Here is a 13,250-nt window from a genome sequence, read left to right on the forward strand (position 1 = left end):
TTTGTCTTTGAGACCCTATGCATAAGGCCAAAGTTTTATTTGGATTGCTTTTCAGTCCATGATTCTCCGAGTATAGGGATGTTTTGTGCAAATCTGTGTTTATATTGGCCACGCAACTTTCTGTATCGGTGTTATGAGAAGACAAATATAACTATATATCATCTGCGTATAGATGTACTTGACAATGTGATAAGAAGGAGGGTTAATCGAAAAAAAACACTGAAAACATCAAGAGTCCTAAAATACTTCGCTGCGGTACACCTGAGATTGGTTGTTTTAGGGATGACCATGAGTAATCATCCAGTTAGACCCTCTGTGATCGGCCTGTGAGATGGCTGGTTATCCATTCGAAAGAAATTCATCGAATCTTATAAACTTGAGCTAAATTAACTAAACCGATAGCTCTACTTTTATCAAGCAGTACTAAAATTGTAACTTTTGATTGATCTCTGAATCTTGCAAGATCGTCGATTAATTTCAAGAGGGCAGTCTGTGTTCCGTGTTTTTTGCGGAACCCAGATTGCTCGTACGGGAGTATTCGATTTTCTTCAAGAAAAGATCTTATTTGACGGGAAATATTTTAGAGAATGAGGGCAGAATGCTGATAGGGCGTAGGTCACTGAACGTGGTAGATGCATTCTTTTTCGAAATTGGAATTATATTAGCAACCTTCCAAACATCTGGAAAAATACCCTGTCTGAGGGACTCGTTGAAAATATGTTTAACTTCATCAATACAGTGTGGTATCACTCGTGCAGAATATTCAATGTGTTGAAATTATTGAAACCACATGTCGTTGGTGTCCAGATCATCAAATTCAGGCCACAAGAAGTTGGTAGTCATCGACCTAAAGTGCTCGCTTTTAACAGGCAATGATTATTTTTCGATATAAAGTAGGGTCAGTTGCCAACTGTTCCAGACTGATTCAGCGAACACACGCCGTTGTCTATAGTCGATTACCTTCAGTACCTGGATCAGTTGAAATTTGTACTGGTGTAGGTCCAAGTTACGACGCAAAATTCGCCAAGTTATGGTCTGCGAAAGGCCGAGTTCTTCTGAGCGACGCGAAATCGACTGCCTCGGATTCTCCTGCACACTCTCACAGACAACGTCGATGTTTCGATAGATCTTGCATTTCATCAACGTACAGGTGTTCATACATCGTTTACTGAACTAGTGGACTCAAATTTATCCACCACCATTACGGCGACCGTTAAATAGGAGATGCGCGCGGTTCGTTACCTGAACAGATAACCCATTTTGATAAAACATTTTATTATTTGCACGTGTTGTTGAATTATATATCCGTCTATGGTGATCTGGCAGAACATACTGGAGTAAATTACAAATTACAGATGTAGCTTCATCAAGAGTCCCTGTTGGAAGTCCTTGTTGAATTTCTCAACATTTCATAGTTTCAGTTTTCTGTTCTTCACCTTTCTGTCTCTAACCTCTGGACTCTCTGTCTGCTATTGGTTCTATTAACGCTATTTTATTGTCTTGATTTGTACAAGTTTGCTATTTTCATGTACTCCTATGAATCATCTTCTTCATTCTTATGATTCTTCTATTTTGTTTTTGCAAGTACTGTTACATCGTCAGCATCTTCTTTTACATTGAAAATAGAAGACATTTTCTATCATTTCCACAACTAGGAGTAGCAAATTGAAAAGTGCATCTATTGAATAATTATATGACTGTTCTTGGACTCGACAAGTTTTATGTTTCTGTGGGTGATTAACGATTGTATCTGACACGACGCCAGTACTAAACATTAATGCTACTCGTGTTCAGCAGTGTCTTTCTGCTCGCCCCCATTTCTCAAGTTTAATAACCGACGCCGTTGGTGGGAATTAATTCTGGATGTGCCATACATCAAAAACTGCACTAAATCATCTCGGCTTTAATATTATTTTGCGCCATTATTATTCCACTGAAGTGTTACGACATATCGTTATTTATTGGTAATATGGTCTTTTTAGGCCAATCAACCGCAATAAAATAGGGATAAATGTACTGAGGATGATTCCTAGGAAATCCGGTACGGAATATGTGAATGGAAACAGTTTAGGAGGGACAGATTTAGAAAGAAGAAGCGTGTCTAATGAAGGTGAGTTGTCAATTGGGACTAAAGTTTGTTGGAATAATTATCTGTCTTAGAAAAAAACTCAACCTAAAAGTTGTGGCAAAGAAGAAAAGTAACTGAAAACGAATCCAATTGATAAGATCACGAAGAGACTCCTAACAAGTTTGGTTCTGGGATCCCATGAAAATTGAAATCTGTAAATTACACACGGAATAGTTTAACCGACAGTACAGAGCAGCTGATTCAGTTTTAACCTGTACCACACTCAAGAATCAGTATTTAGATCGAGGATATATTCACTTCGTTAAAAATTTCGAAATGATTTTCGAAAAGAGCCTTTATCTCGCGGACTATATAGGACAAAATGTATTCAAAACTACTGATTTAATTGTTTGGTTTTTTGAAATGACGGTTGATTTCATTGATGTCTTGACTTTTCATAAATAAAAAAGTTTAACGCGAAAAATAGAAATATAGAGTGCTCCCAAACTTAATTTTTCTTCTAATGGTAGTAAGTACACGAAAATGAAAATCAAAATTCATAAGAGGGAGTGAAGTGACGTGAAAAAAATTAAAGAGTTTTCTATTCCTTAAACGAAATCTTGCAATGCTATAATTAGGTTGTGAGAATAACTATTTCTCAAAAATCCTGAATTTTCGTCATCTCTAGCAGTGATAAGTATTAGATATAATTGTCCAGCAATCCTTTGAGAATCACAGCAAACTGGCAAATCATGCTACTCGGTCTTTCTCTAATCACCACTCTAACTGAATAAACTTGAAACTCATTTCATCAGATTTTTTTTACTTTCCTGTTACTTTCTGCAATAGATTTTCTTGTACCAAGATCAACATCTAGAAATGATATCACTTTTTTGTGCAAAAGAGCTCAAACCAATTCATTGTAAAAATCACCAGTAAATTTGATGTGCAGCACTGCAAACCAGCTACCTGTACTGAAAAGAGAAAGAAAAAAGAAAAGAATAATTTACCTTTTGCTTCAAAATAGGACTCAGTTTCAGCAATAACTCTGCGAACAGCCAGTAGTCGCAGGGAGACAAATCTGGCGAATACGGTGGATGTGGGATAAATTCAAAGTTTAATTCATGTAGTTTTGCCATTGTTTTGATTTACTTGTGACACAGTGCTTTGTTTTGATGAAAAAATTTATTTTCTTAGCCATATGCGGTTGTTTCTTTGCAAGTTCAGCCTTCAAACGCTCCAATAACGCTAAATAATATTCACTGTTGATAGTATTTCCCTTCTTAAAATAGTCGATGAATATCACACCACGCACTTCTCAAAATACCAATGCCATAATCTTTCCAGCCGATTGTTGTGTGCTTTCGGACGCCTTGGACGAGATTCACCAGTTGGAGGAAGGTAATGGATCCAAATATTTTTTTTGAAGTAGAAAAAAAATGATAAAAACAGCTATGTATAAAAAAGTGCCATAAACACTTTTTTTAATTTATTATAATACCTTCTAAATCATACAATAAGGTAATAAAAAAAATTATGGCACTTTTTCATGTATAGCTGTTTTTATAATTTTTTTCTGCTTCAGGAAAAAAATATATCGTTGGTCAATATTTGTTCATAACATATTGTTGAACTAATAAACAATTAAATAATAAATAAAAAAATGTTTTCGCCAAATTATTCAAAAGTGTGAATTATGATTTTAAAAAGCAAAATTATTTCTTAACTAATTATTTAAACAATCGAAATATAAAAAATCGATTTTAAAAAATTAAAAATCAATATTAAGAAAAAACATTTTTTTCAAATCATAATTATCTCTAGACAACAAAATAGCAAAAAGTTTTTTCAAAAATATTGAATTTCTCTATTTGTTTGATATATATATATATATATATATATATATATATATATATATATATATATATATATATATATATATATATATATATATATATATATATATATATATATATATATATATATATGATGTGTTGTTCTTCCGGGTGTTCATCCGATAATGCCATCATCTCAGATGGCATTATCAAGACGAGTTACTGCTTCGCTTCGATAGGTGTAACTGATGTTAGGAAGAACAACACATCATATTCTACCATCCGTGAAAACCTACATTGTAATATATATATATATATATATATATATATATATATATATATATATATATATATATACAAAGTTTGAAATTTGAAATTATTTATACCTTTCATCCCATTATTCATGTCAACGGAGATTGGGAAAAAATTTGTTAATTAACAATTGAATAACTTTTTGAAAAATGGCGATAAAACTTTTTTTTCTACGGAACTCGATTCATTCAAGTGTTAAGAAGATACTAGAATTTTTTCAAATTTTTAATATTACATTTTATGCTATAAAAAATTATTTCTTTTGATAAAATCTCTTTAGCGGCAGGGCGCGCATGCCGTAACAGCCGCTAAATCTTATTTTGTTAATAACAATTGCAAATTTTTACCTGCACCAAAATCCTTCAAAAACATTGTTCTAGAGGTGATTCCGAATCGAATGAGCTATCGCTAAAATTTTTAGGACCTTTATCTCTATTTTTCATGTTTTTGAACTTGTTGATTAGACTATCAGCAAACCAACGTTTAGTTGTTGTTTCTGATGAGGCGGAGTCCTTATAACACTTTTCAAGCTATTGCTTGGCTTGAACGGTATTTTCCCCATCAACAAGCAGTGTAAACTTAAAACACGAAATTGTTTTTCAATCTATTGTTTTAAAAATAACAAAAGTAGCACAAAAATTCAAAAACTTATAAGTAGAGTATCAGTACTAACTGTCGAAATTGACTACACCATGTCATCAGTTGTTAGTGAAACACGGTTATGATTACGGATATCGAGAATGAGAAGGCAATGTTTCTCGACTGGCTGCTGGCTAGAATCCAGCACCAAGATAACTGGTAGTCTGCCATAGGATTTGCATATTGCAAATTAATCATAATTAATTCGACTAGCTCAATTAATTCAACTAGTTTGGTTTATTGCGTTGAACATTTGTCGAAGATCAGAGACGAATATTGTTTCAGGTCTAATTATATGGAGTAGGATTATAATGAGAATCATACTCGTTATGATAGTAATATTGATACCAAGTCGTCCCCATACCATACATTTACTACTCTTCTACTTTACCCAACTCATGTTTTCATCGAAATGGAAAACAATGTATCTTGGGAAACTGTGACTGATCGTCATCCGTACATGGAAGATATTGGAGAAATCTATTATTGGGGGTTTTTATTGATGCAGTAAAAATTGAAACAGTGATTCTTAAGAGTCCATGTGTCGAAGATAGGCAAATGAATATATGATAACTTTTTGATGTTGATTTCGAGGAAGATTTTTCCGAAGTTTCTCCTAGACCAGGTGACAACAAATTCATTGTATACGGCGCCATTAATTCGTTTCTGAAGTAAAAAAGTCAAAACCATATAACCGATATTTTCAATGAAAACAATTGGAAATCAATTGAGGTCCAATCGTAAATAAACTCAAGTCAATAATTTCAAATAGACCCCTGTTTATTTTTCAAACTATTTGATAGAACTTGAAATTCTCTTTTCAACGACATATAACAAGTGTTCGTTTCTTTTGCAAGTCCATTTTTAATGTCGAAAGAAACTACTATCTAATAAGATAATGTAGAAAGCTTTGATATCAATAACGTTTTCACTGGCACAGATTGATTAAGTGCCTAGTATTAGGTTATTTCAAAAGTTTTGTTAATTTATTTTAATTTTAATACGATTTTATTAGCTTCACCTTTATGTATGTATATATGTATTTTTGTTGGTAACTCTCAGGCTCGGGATCTGTATTTGACAGATTTATCGACATTATTGCTTAATCTATTCGCGGTCAGATGGCGCTCCTTGATATATCGACATTATTGCTTGATCTATTCGCGGGCAGATGGACAAGTGGATATGCATGTATAATAAAAAAAAAAGACAGAAAAAGATAACACAAACAGTTTGTATTTACATGGCACAATAGCCAATAAGAATATATTTTAAAAATTTACAAGATTGATTACTTAAAATGTATTGAGAGTCAGACATAAGTCGAATTAAAACGTATCTTTATAGTACTTTGATAAATTGTAATAGACTCTCTCACAAAAAAAAACTTTTAAACTTCTCCGAAGTTCCTGTTATGGCATGCGATTTATAAATGGGATGGAAGGAGATTGAATACTTTCAACTCATTCATTTATTTATTTATTCATTTCATCATATTATGTATAAAATACATTTATGACAAGTCCAATGGTGTATAATTTTCAGGAAAATACAAAATAATAGATGAGTGTCAACTAAGTAGATGTGTATATATTGTGTATATAAAATATGTAAAGATAAAATGTTAATATATAGATGAAATGTATAAAGATAAAAGCTAAAAAATGGTAACAGTTTATTAGGTGGAATGTCTAGTAGAAACTGCATGAGGTTAATCTGAAAGAAACATGCATAACTACATGCATAATTATTAGAAATTGCGTACCCTAAGTACTCTTCTACCGAATAAAAATTGAAATTTACCAAGAATTGTTTCATCTTCCTTTTAAAAGGGATAAGATCTAGATTTCTCCAGTCACGTGGTAACTTGTACAGATGCTAGTTCAGGGAATGGTGAATGTTCCTTCTGACGAAAATCAAGTAGTTTTCATAAAATAGCTCTAAAACAACTTATCATTTCTACCTTTTTCTTTAAAAAATTATTCAAATACTTAATGCATTCAACATTTAAAGGGATTCGTTTCTATTTCACCATTTGGCAACATTGGTTATAGCTAATAAAGGACAATGAATGTGTTACCTGTATGAGACAAACATAGATGACATCTTTTAGAGGCGTGCTGTTCTGTTCACTTATTTTCCGAGTTCCGAGACATTCTGTGACATGAAATGTTGTGCACCTATCTTCCTCTATATAAATAAATAACAAAACAACTGTTGTTTATGTGGCTTGTGGAGGTGGTATTGAACTATAATTTATATTTTGTCTTAATTGTTGATTTATAAAGATTATTTTCCTTTTTTGAAGTAGAATATCTAGGTACGTATAAATTATTCCAACTTGATATATTATATGCAAGGCGCTGTTGCCAATATGTGAATTAGAAACAAATGCCTTTAAAAATTGAAGCTGAACATTTGAAACATCAATTTGAATACTTTTCGAAGTGAATTTGAAAAACTCGTGAATAAAACTTAACTTCATTTTGTTCAAACTTGCATTTGCTGTAATAGCCCAAATTGAGGAACATTCCCCATTGCGTTGTGAGATTGCAAGTATATTTTCTAGGAGGCCTCATATGTTCTGCTTTTCTGGTTGAATAATTGTTATTTCTGTCAATTTCAGTATTTCTTGTATGTATTTCGAGGAGACTTTGATAGATATAGATAGAAGGAAGACATAGAATACTGAGCTTCTTGAAGAGTTCTCGGCATGAGACATTATACGGGGTATCAGTCATCAAACGTTTAGCACGTTTTTGAAGACGGAAAACTCTAACAGAGGGGGGTGAGTTTCTCCATAAATGAAAGAGTCTTCAATGATGGAATATTTTGGAATGGGCAAATTAAAATAGTTTTTTGGCGAGTGGCGTTTGCGTTAATTGAAAATTGATTTTGGTTTTTCACAGTGAGATATATAGAGATAATAAAAATTTATATTACAGTGAGGGTTTTCTTTTCCTTTAACAGTGGTCTGCAAGAATCTCGTGGTTTTGCTTTACGCAGTAACGTTCAGCTCTTTTCTGTATAACTAAAATTTATTGCAATTCTGTCACAGTACATGCACCCCAGAAAGGAATTTCATATCGTAGGTGAGATATGAAAGACACAGCGTCTTCAAATTTCAAATCACTGTCAATAATTAGTCCCAGAACTTCAGTTGATGGTTTATTCACAACTAAGATGTTTTCAACTTTTAAATTGCTAATGCAATTTGAAGCAAATTGTTTTTCACTAGGAATTTCGGCTCTAATGAACTATACCTCCGTTGCGAATTTCAAATTTCTTACCTCCGAAACAACAAAATGACGCCATGTAAAATGATTTCTTTATCACCCGGTATACTATCCCGTGCAAACATGCACCAGCAAGAAAGTACGTGTTGCGATTTCAGATATTTCGGCGGCTGGTTTTCGGAAGACAAACACAATTTTTTCGCGGATCCTCAAAACATCCGAGCCGACAAAAACGCAGGTCGAATCAATGCAAACGATCCAACAAAGATAGAGGCAGAGAGATGGACAGATATTACATTCCCATAAATGTTTGAATAGGCACTGGTAAAAACAAAAGAGAGTTTTTCCCGGACGGAATCCGCCAATCGCGCACTGTATTGTTTGGGGCTGTATTAATTATGGCGGCCGATTGAATTCCGCTGTGTGTTCTACCTGGCCATGCCGTCATTCCACACATTTCTCGTTTCCCCGCCTTCTGTTCGCTGCCTCCATTCTGATTGTGTGCTTCCGATGCCAGCCGCTCTTTCAGATACACTGCTCGAAATGCGTCTTGTTCATTTTGGGGATTTGTTACGTTGGCTCAACCGGGAGGTTTTACTCGACAGAGTTAAGGAACACACTGGTAAACTGCGGTCGCATATAATTCATAAAATCATTGCATCAGAAAGTAGGAATGATCATTATAAGGGTCGATCCACACTATGGTGCCGCTATGTCGCAGTAGTAGACGAAACGTTTGTTATTTCAGGGTTCATTCGACCTGGTCTACTAACCCGGATTTTGTTTTTTCAATCAAGAAAAGTATATTTTAATCAGTTTATTTCAACCTGAAAATATTGATATGCTATTAACGAAAGTCACAAGTAAATTTTTCACAAGCTTCTTCGTCAAAACCTGCACAAGTTTTATGGGGCTACCCTTTGCAGTGGCATCACTTAAGCAACCCCTATACCACAGTTACCCTTATCTATTGTCGTTGGGATTCACTTTTGCTTTGCCTTTAGCTTTGGGAATTGAAACCAGTATTTCTGGGGAAAAGAAATTTAAAGTGTTGTAGTATAGCCTGAATCTGTCCACATTTTGAATCATCTTCCAAGGTGAAAATATAATTTGATTATTCTCAAATTGAAGCATTGTTTTCATTTGTGGATTCTTGTGGTTTCTGGGTGGGGTCTTAGTAAGGTTCAAGGTCTTCGTAAGACTCAAGTGTCGTTAAAGTAATTGAGGAGAGATTGCTGTCAATATTTTTGAGGCACTTTTCATTCGTATGGCTGGCTAAAACAACCATTTTAGAAGCATAGGGGATATATTCCAGTTTGTAAAACCATTTACAGCTGTCTCAATACTCAATACAATTTTGCTTCTTGTGTAATAGTGACAACTCTATCTGGATATTGTTGAATCTATGTTGAGCAAAACGTATTTCATAATTGAATAGAACTGGCCGATACTTGATAAAAATTCATATTTTAAAAACCTAATAAATAGAGTTTATTATAGTGATTTCACATCTTCTTTCTGGTAGTTAAGGTCAAAATCTATAAGACTATGAGTATTACGAGTTCAATCATTGGCCTATTTTCATCATTGTCTTTTTGTCAACAAACATACTTACAATTACCGTTGTGTCTGTCATTTAATTCTTCGAATCCTCACAATGTTGAGAAAGTTGTTTATTAAAAAATTTAAAATAATTAAAATTAACTGTCTGTACAATTTCAGCTAGTGCATGACAAATCGTCAACATTGAACAGATTTCTGGTCTGAAATATGTTCAATGTTGATCTGAATTCATTGCATTTCTAGTTAGTTCACTTTTTCCGGAAATCATAAATAATATCGATTATTACGTACCGATATTTCATATCAATCAGTCAGAATATATTGAAACAGTTGGCATTTTTATGTAATATTTCAATTACCTGGTTTCCACTCATTTTATATTGATAACATATTGCAAAGGCAATTTCTCATGGATAAAACCTTGAAAATTATTTCTGTTTTTTATGGATCCATGTGTATACCTTCAATAACTCTGACTTCAAATTTTGAATTATAAATTATACCTTAACAAATCAGTAACGTGTTTACAAATTTGTTGCAATCTCTGTTTCTATCTGGAATAGTTATAAATACTTTTAAAGTAGTAAAATCCGTAAATATTTAGTGATGTTTAAATGCTTTGATTTCATCTCATGAAATAAATTGACAATTACAGGCATATTTTCCTATCTAACTTTATTGTAATATTCAAAAAAAACGCCTTTTTTAACAAGACAAGTCGTTTATAAGTTTGAGCTACTGACGTTAGAAGTTATAGTATCTTCCAAAGTTTCGCTGATATTATTTCTATTCATAAATTTCAGTTGCTACCTTCTGCTACATTGGTTGATTTCCAGTCCCCGTCTTTTCAAATTCAATTGGGAAGGTTTGAGTATTAATTCCTAAATTTAGAAAATTGTACGACTTGTTGAATTCAAATAATATATCTGCTCAACTAATATGTTTTCAATTTGATCTGAAAATAGCGATGTTTTTTCAAGAAAACGGTTATTCATAATGTCAATGCATACATCTCTCCCACCCGTTCCGCTCCTATGTCTATTTTAGTTAGGGTTCTTTACTACTTTTTTAAAGTTCTTTTTAAAGTTGTTTTCTTGTTGAATGTTTGTTATTGATAAATCATATTATTGAATATTCTGTAATGTTCCGAGGATCATCTTATGCCTGTTTCATCAATTTTTTTATGATCACTTTCAAAAGCGGTGATAGTTTTACAATAGTGTCAACAGTTTTTGTCGACCGCATACTGAACACTGAGTCATGTCCAAGATATGGCTATCGCTGTGGGTTAGAGTGAAGAGAAAGGAAAGCCAGACATACTGGCGCCGGTTTTGCGTTACATTACCAAACGGTTTACCCTCCCATAAAAAGTTTTCGCTTCAGAAACCACGCTACTTTTGTCGTTGAAAGTGACAAGAGAATAAAACAATATTAAAAAAAGTTATGTTTAGGGATCACATCAGGTATTGTTGGATTTCACAAGCCAGCCTTCGAGTCAGTTAGTTCGTCAGGTCTCATAAGAAGCGTCGCAAATTATGGAGCTTATACAGTTTACCAGCGAACGACTTCCCTTCTGAAGGAAGGGGGGGCTGCCTTCCCTGCTCGTACCTCGCTACGCCCATGGAAGGCTCTATGAGGAAAAGTTTAATCTGAACATGATCACAACAACAATTGAATAATACATTTCAAAAACCTTTCGATCTCTCCGAATTTTCCATTAAACATTTATATTTGCCAAGTGTACACCGTTGATAACCTATAATTGATGTTCCTCATATGTTATCCATACGAGATAATAATTTTTTATAACACAGCACGGTTTGTAGTTTCTTGTATCTAATAATACTTGCAGTTCGCATTCATTTGAAAGTCTTTCAACGAACCATCCGTTTCACTATTTGTGTTTCTCTATTTGGCGTGACTCATGGTTTTTATCCAGTGATGTTTCGCGGTGCTATTTATAAATCTGGGTAAATGTCATGAATATGAACATCGTAGATCGTATGCGAGCGGTAGCTTAGATAATTTGTTTAGCAAACGGATGAGTATTTGTCATCTGTTTATTAACAGAGGAATGAGAACTGGAAAATAGGAAAATCTTAAAAACATGTTTCTGTTTTTATTCACATCAAATCCTGTAATGAGCAGATCAATATTTTTACATACAGTACGGCTGAACTGTCTGTCTCGGGGAATTACCTCAAGAATGAAATCGATACTAGTGATATTGTTGTGATGTAGTTATCCAATAAAGCAAGGGCCAATTCACATCAAATCCTGCAATGAGCGGATCAATATTCTTACAGACAGTACGGTTACGGCCAGACTGTCTGTCTCGGAGAATGAACCCAAGAATGACTTCGATACTAGTGATATTATTGTAATATAGTTGTTCAATTAAGCAAGGATCAAGTCACATCCAATCCTGCAATGAGCGGATCTATATTCTTACAGACAGTACGGCTACGGCCAGACTGTCTATCCCGGAAAATGAACCCAAGAATGACTTCGATACTAGTGATATTATTGTAATATAGTTGTTCAATTAAGCAAGGATCAAGTCACATCCGATCCTGCAATGAGCGGATCTATATTCTTACAGACAGTACGGCTACGGCCAGACTGTCTATCCCGGAAAATGAACCCAAGAATGACTTCGATACTAGTGATATTATTGTAATATAGTTGTTCAATTAAGCAAGGATCAAGTCACATCCAATCCTGCAATGAGCGGATCTATATTCTTACAGACAGTACGGCTACGGCCAGACTGTCTATCCCGGAAAATGAACCCAAGAATGACTTCGATACTAGTGATATTATTGTAATATAGTTGTTCAATTAAGCAAGGATCAAGTCACATCCAATCCCGCAATGAGCGGATCTATATTCTTACAAACCGTACGGCTACGGCCAGACTGTCTGTCCCGAGAAATGAACCCAAGAATGACTTCGATACTAGTAATATTGTTGTGATATAGTTGTTCAATTACGCAAGGACCAATTTACATCCAATCCTGCAATGAGCGGATCAATATTTTTACAGACAGTACGGCTACGGCCAGACTGTCTGTCCCGGAAAGTGACCCCAAGAATGACTTCGATTCTGGTAATATTGTTGTGAATTGTTATTCAATTGAGGAAGGACCAATTCACATCCAATCCTGTAATGAGCGGATCAATATTCTTACAGACAGTACGGCTACGGCCAGACTGTCTGTCCCGAGAAATGAACCAAAGAATGACTTCGATACTAATAATATTGTTGTGATATAGTTGTTCAATTAAGCAAGGACCAATTTACATCCAATCCTGCAACGAGCGGATCAATATTTTTACAGACAGTACGGCTACGGTCAGACTGTCTGTCCCGGGAAGTGACCCCAAGAATGACTTCGATTCTGGTAATATTGTTGTGAATTGTTATTCAATTGAGGAAGGACCAATTCACATCCAATCCTGTAATGAGCGGATCAATATTCTTACAGACAGTACGGCTACGGCCAGACTGTCTGTCCCGAGAAATGAACCAAAGAATGACTTCGATACTAGTAATATTGTTGTGATATAGTTGTTCAATTAAGCAAGGACCAATTT

At 34.2% G+C, this 13,250-nt stretch overlaps 1 protein-coding gene across 12 annotated transcripts in view; it reads left to right on the forward strand.

The window, feature by feature from the left end:
• The window catches only part of scalloped (TEA domain transcription factor 1 homolog scalloped), a 273,763-nt gene that overhangs the window by 187,708 nt on the left and 72,805 nt on the right, over positions 1–13,250 (forward strand). For 3 of the 12 annotated variants that reach the window (XM_074169382.1, XM_074169381.1, XM_074169380.1), the window contains one exon: positions 1,983–2,110. The exons of the other annotated variants lie outside the window; for them this stretch is intronic. In XM_074169382.1, coding sequence (XP_074025483.1) covers positions 2,023–2,110 — 88 coding nt within the window. In that variant the 5' untranslated portion in view covers positions 1,983–2,022. The remainder of the gene's footprint in view (positions 1–1,982; positions 2,111–13,250) is intronic. 12 annotated transcript variants of the gene reach the window in all.

The sequence above is a fragment of the Leptinotarsa decemlineata genome, unplaced genomic scaffold (assembly GCF_025532065.1).
Source record: "Leptinotarsa decemlineata unplaced genomic scaffold, Ldec_3_MD MMD2_P_RNA_scaffold_5, whole genome shotgun sequence".
NCBI classification, from domain to species: domain Eukaryota; kingdom Metazoa; phylum Arthropoda; class Insecta; order Coleoptera; family Chrysomelidae; genus Leptinotarsa; species Leptinotarsa decemlineata.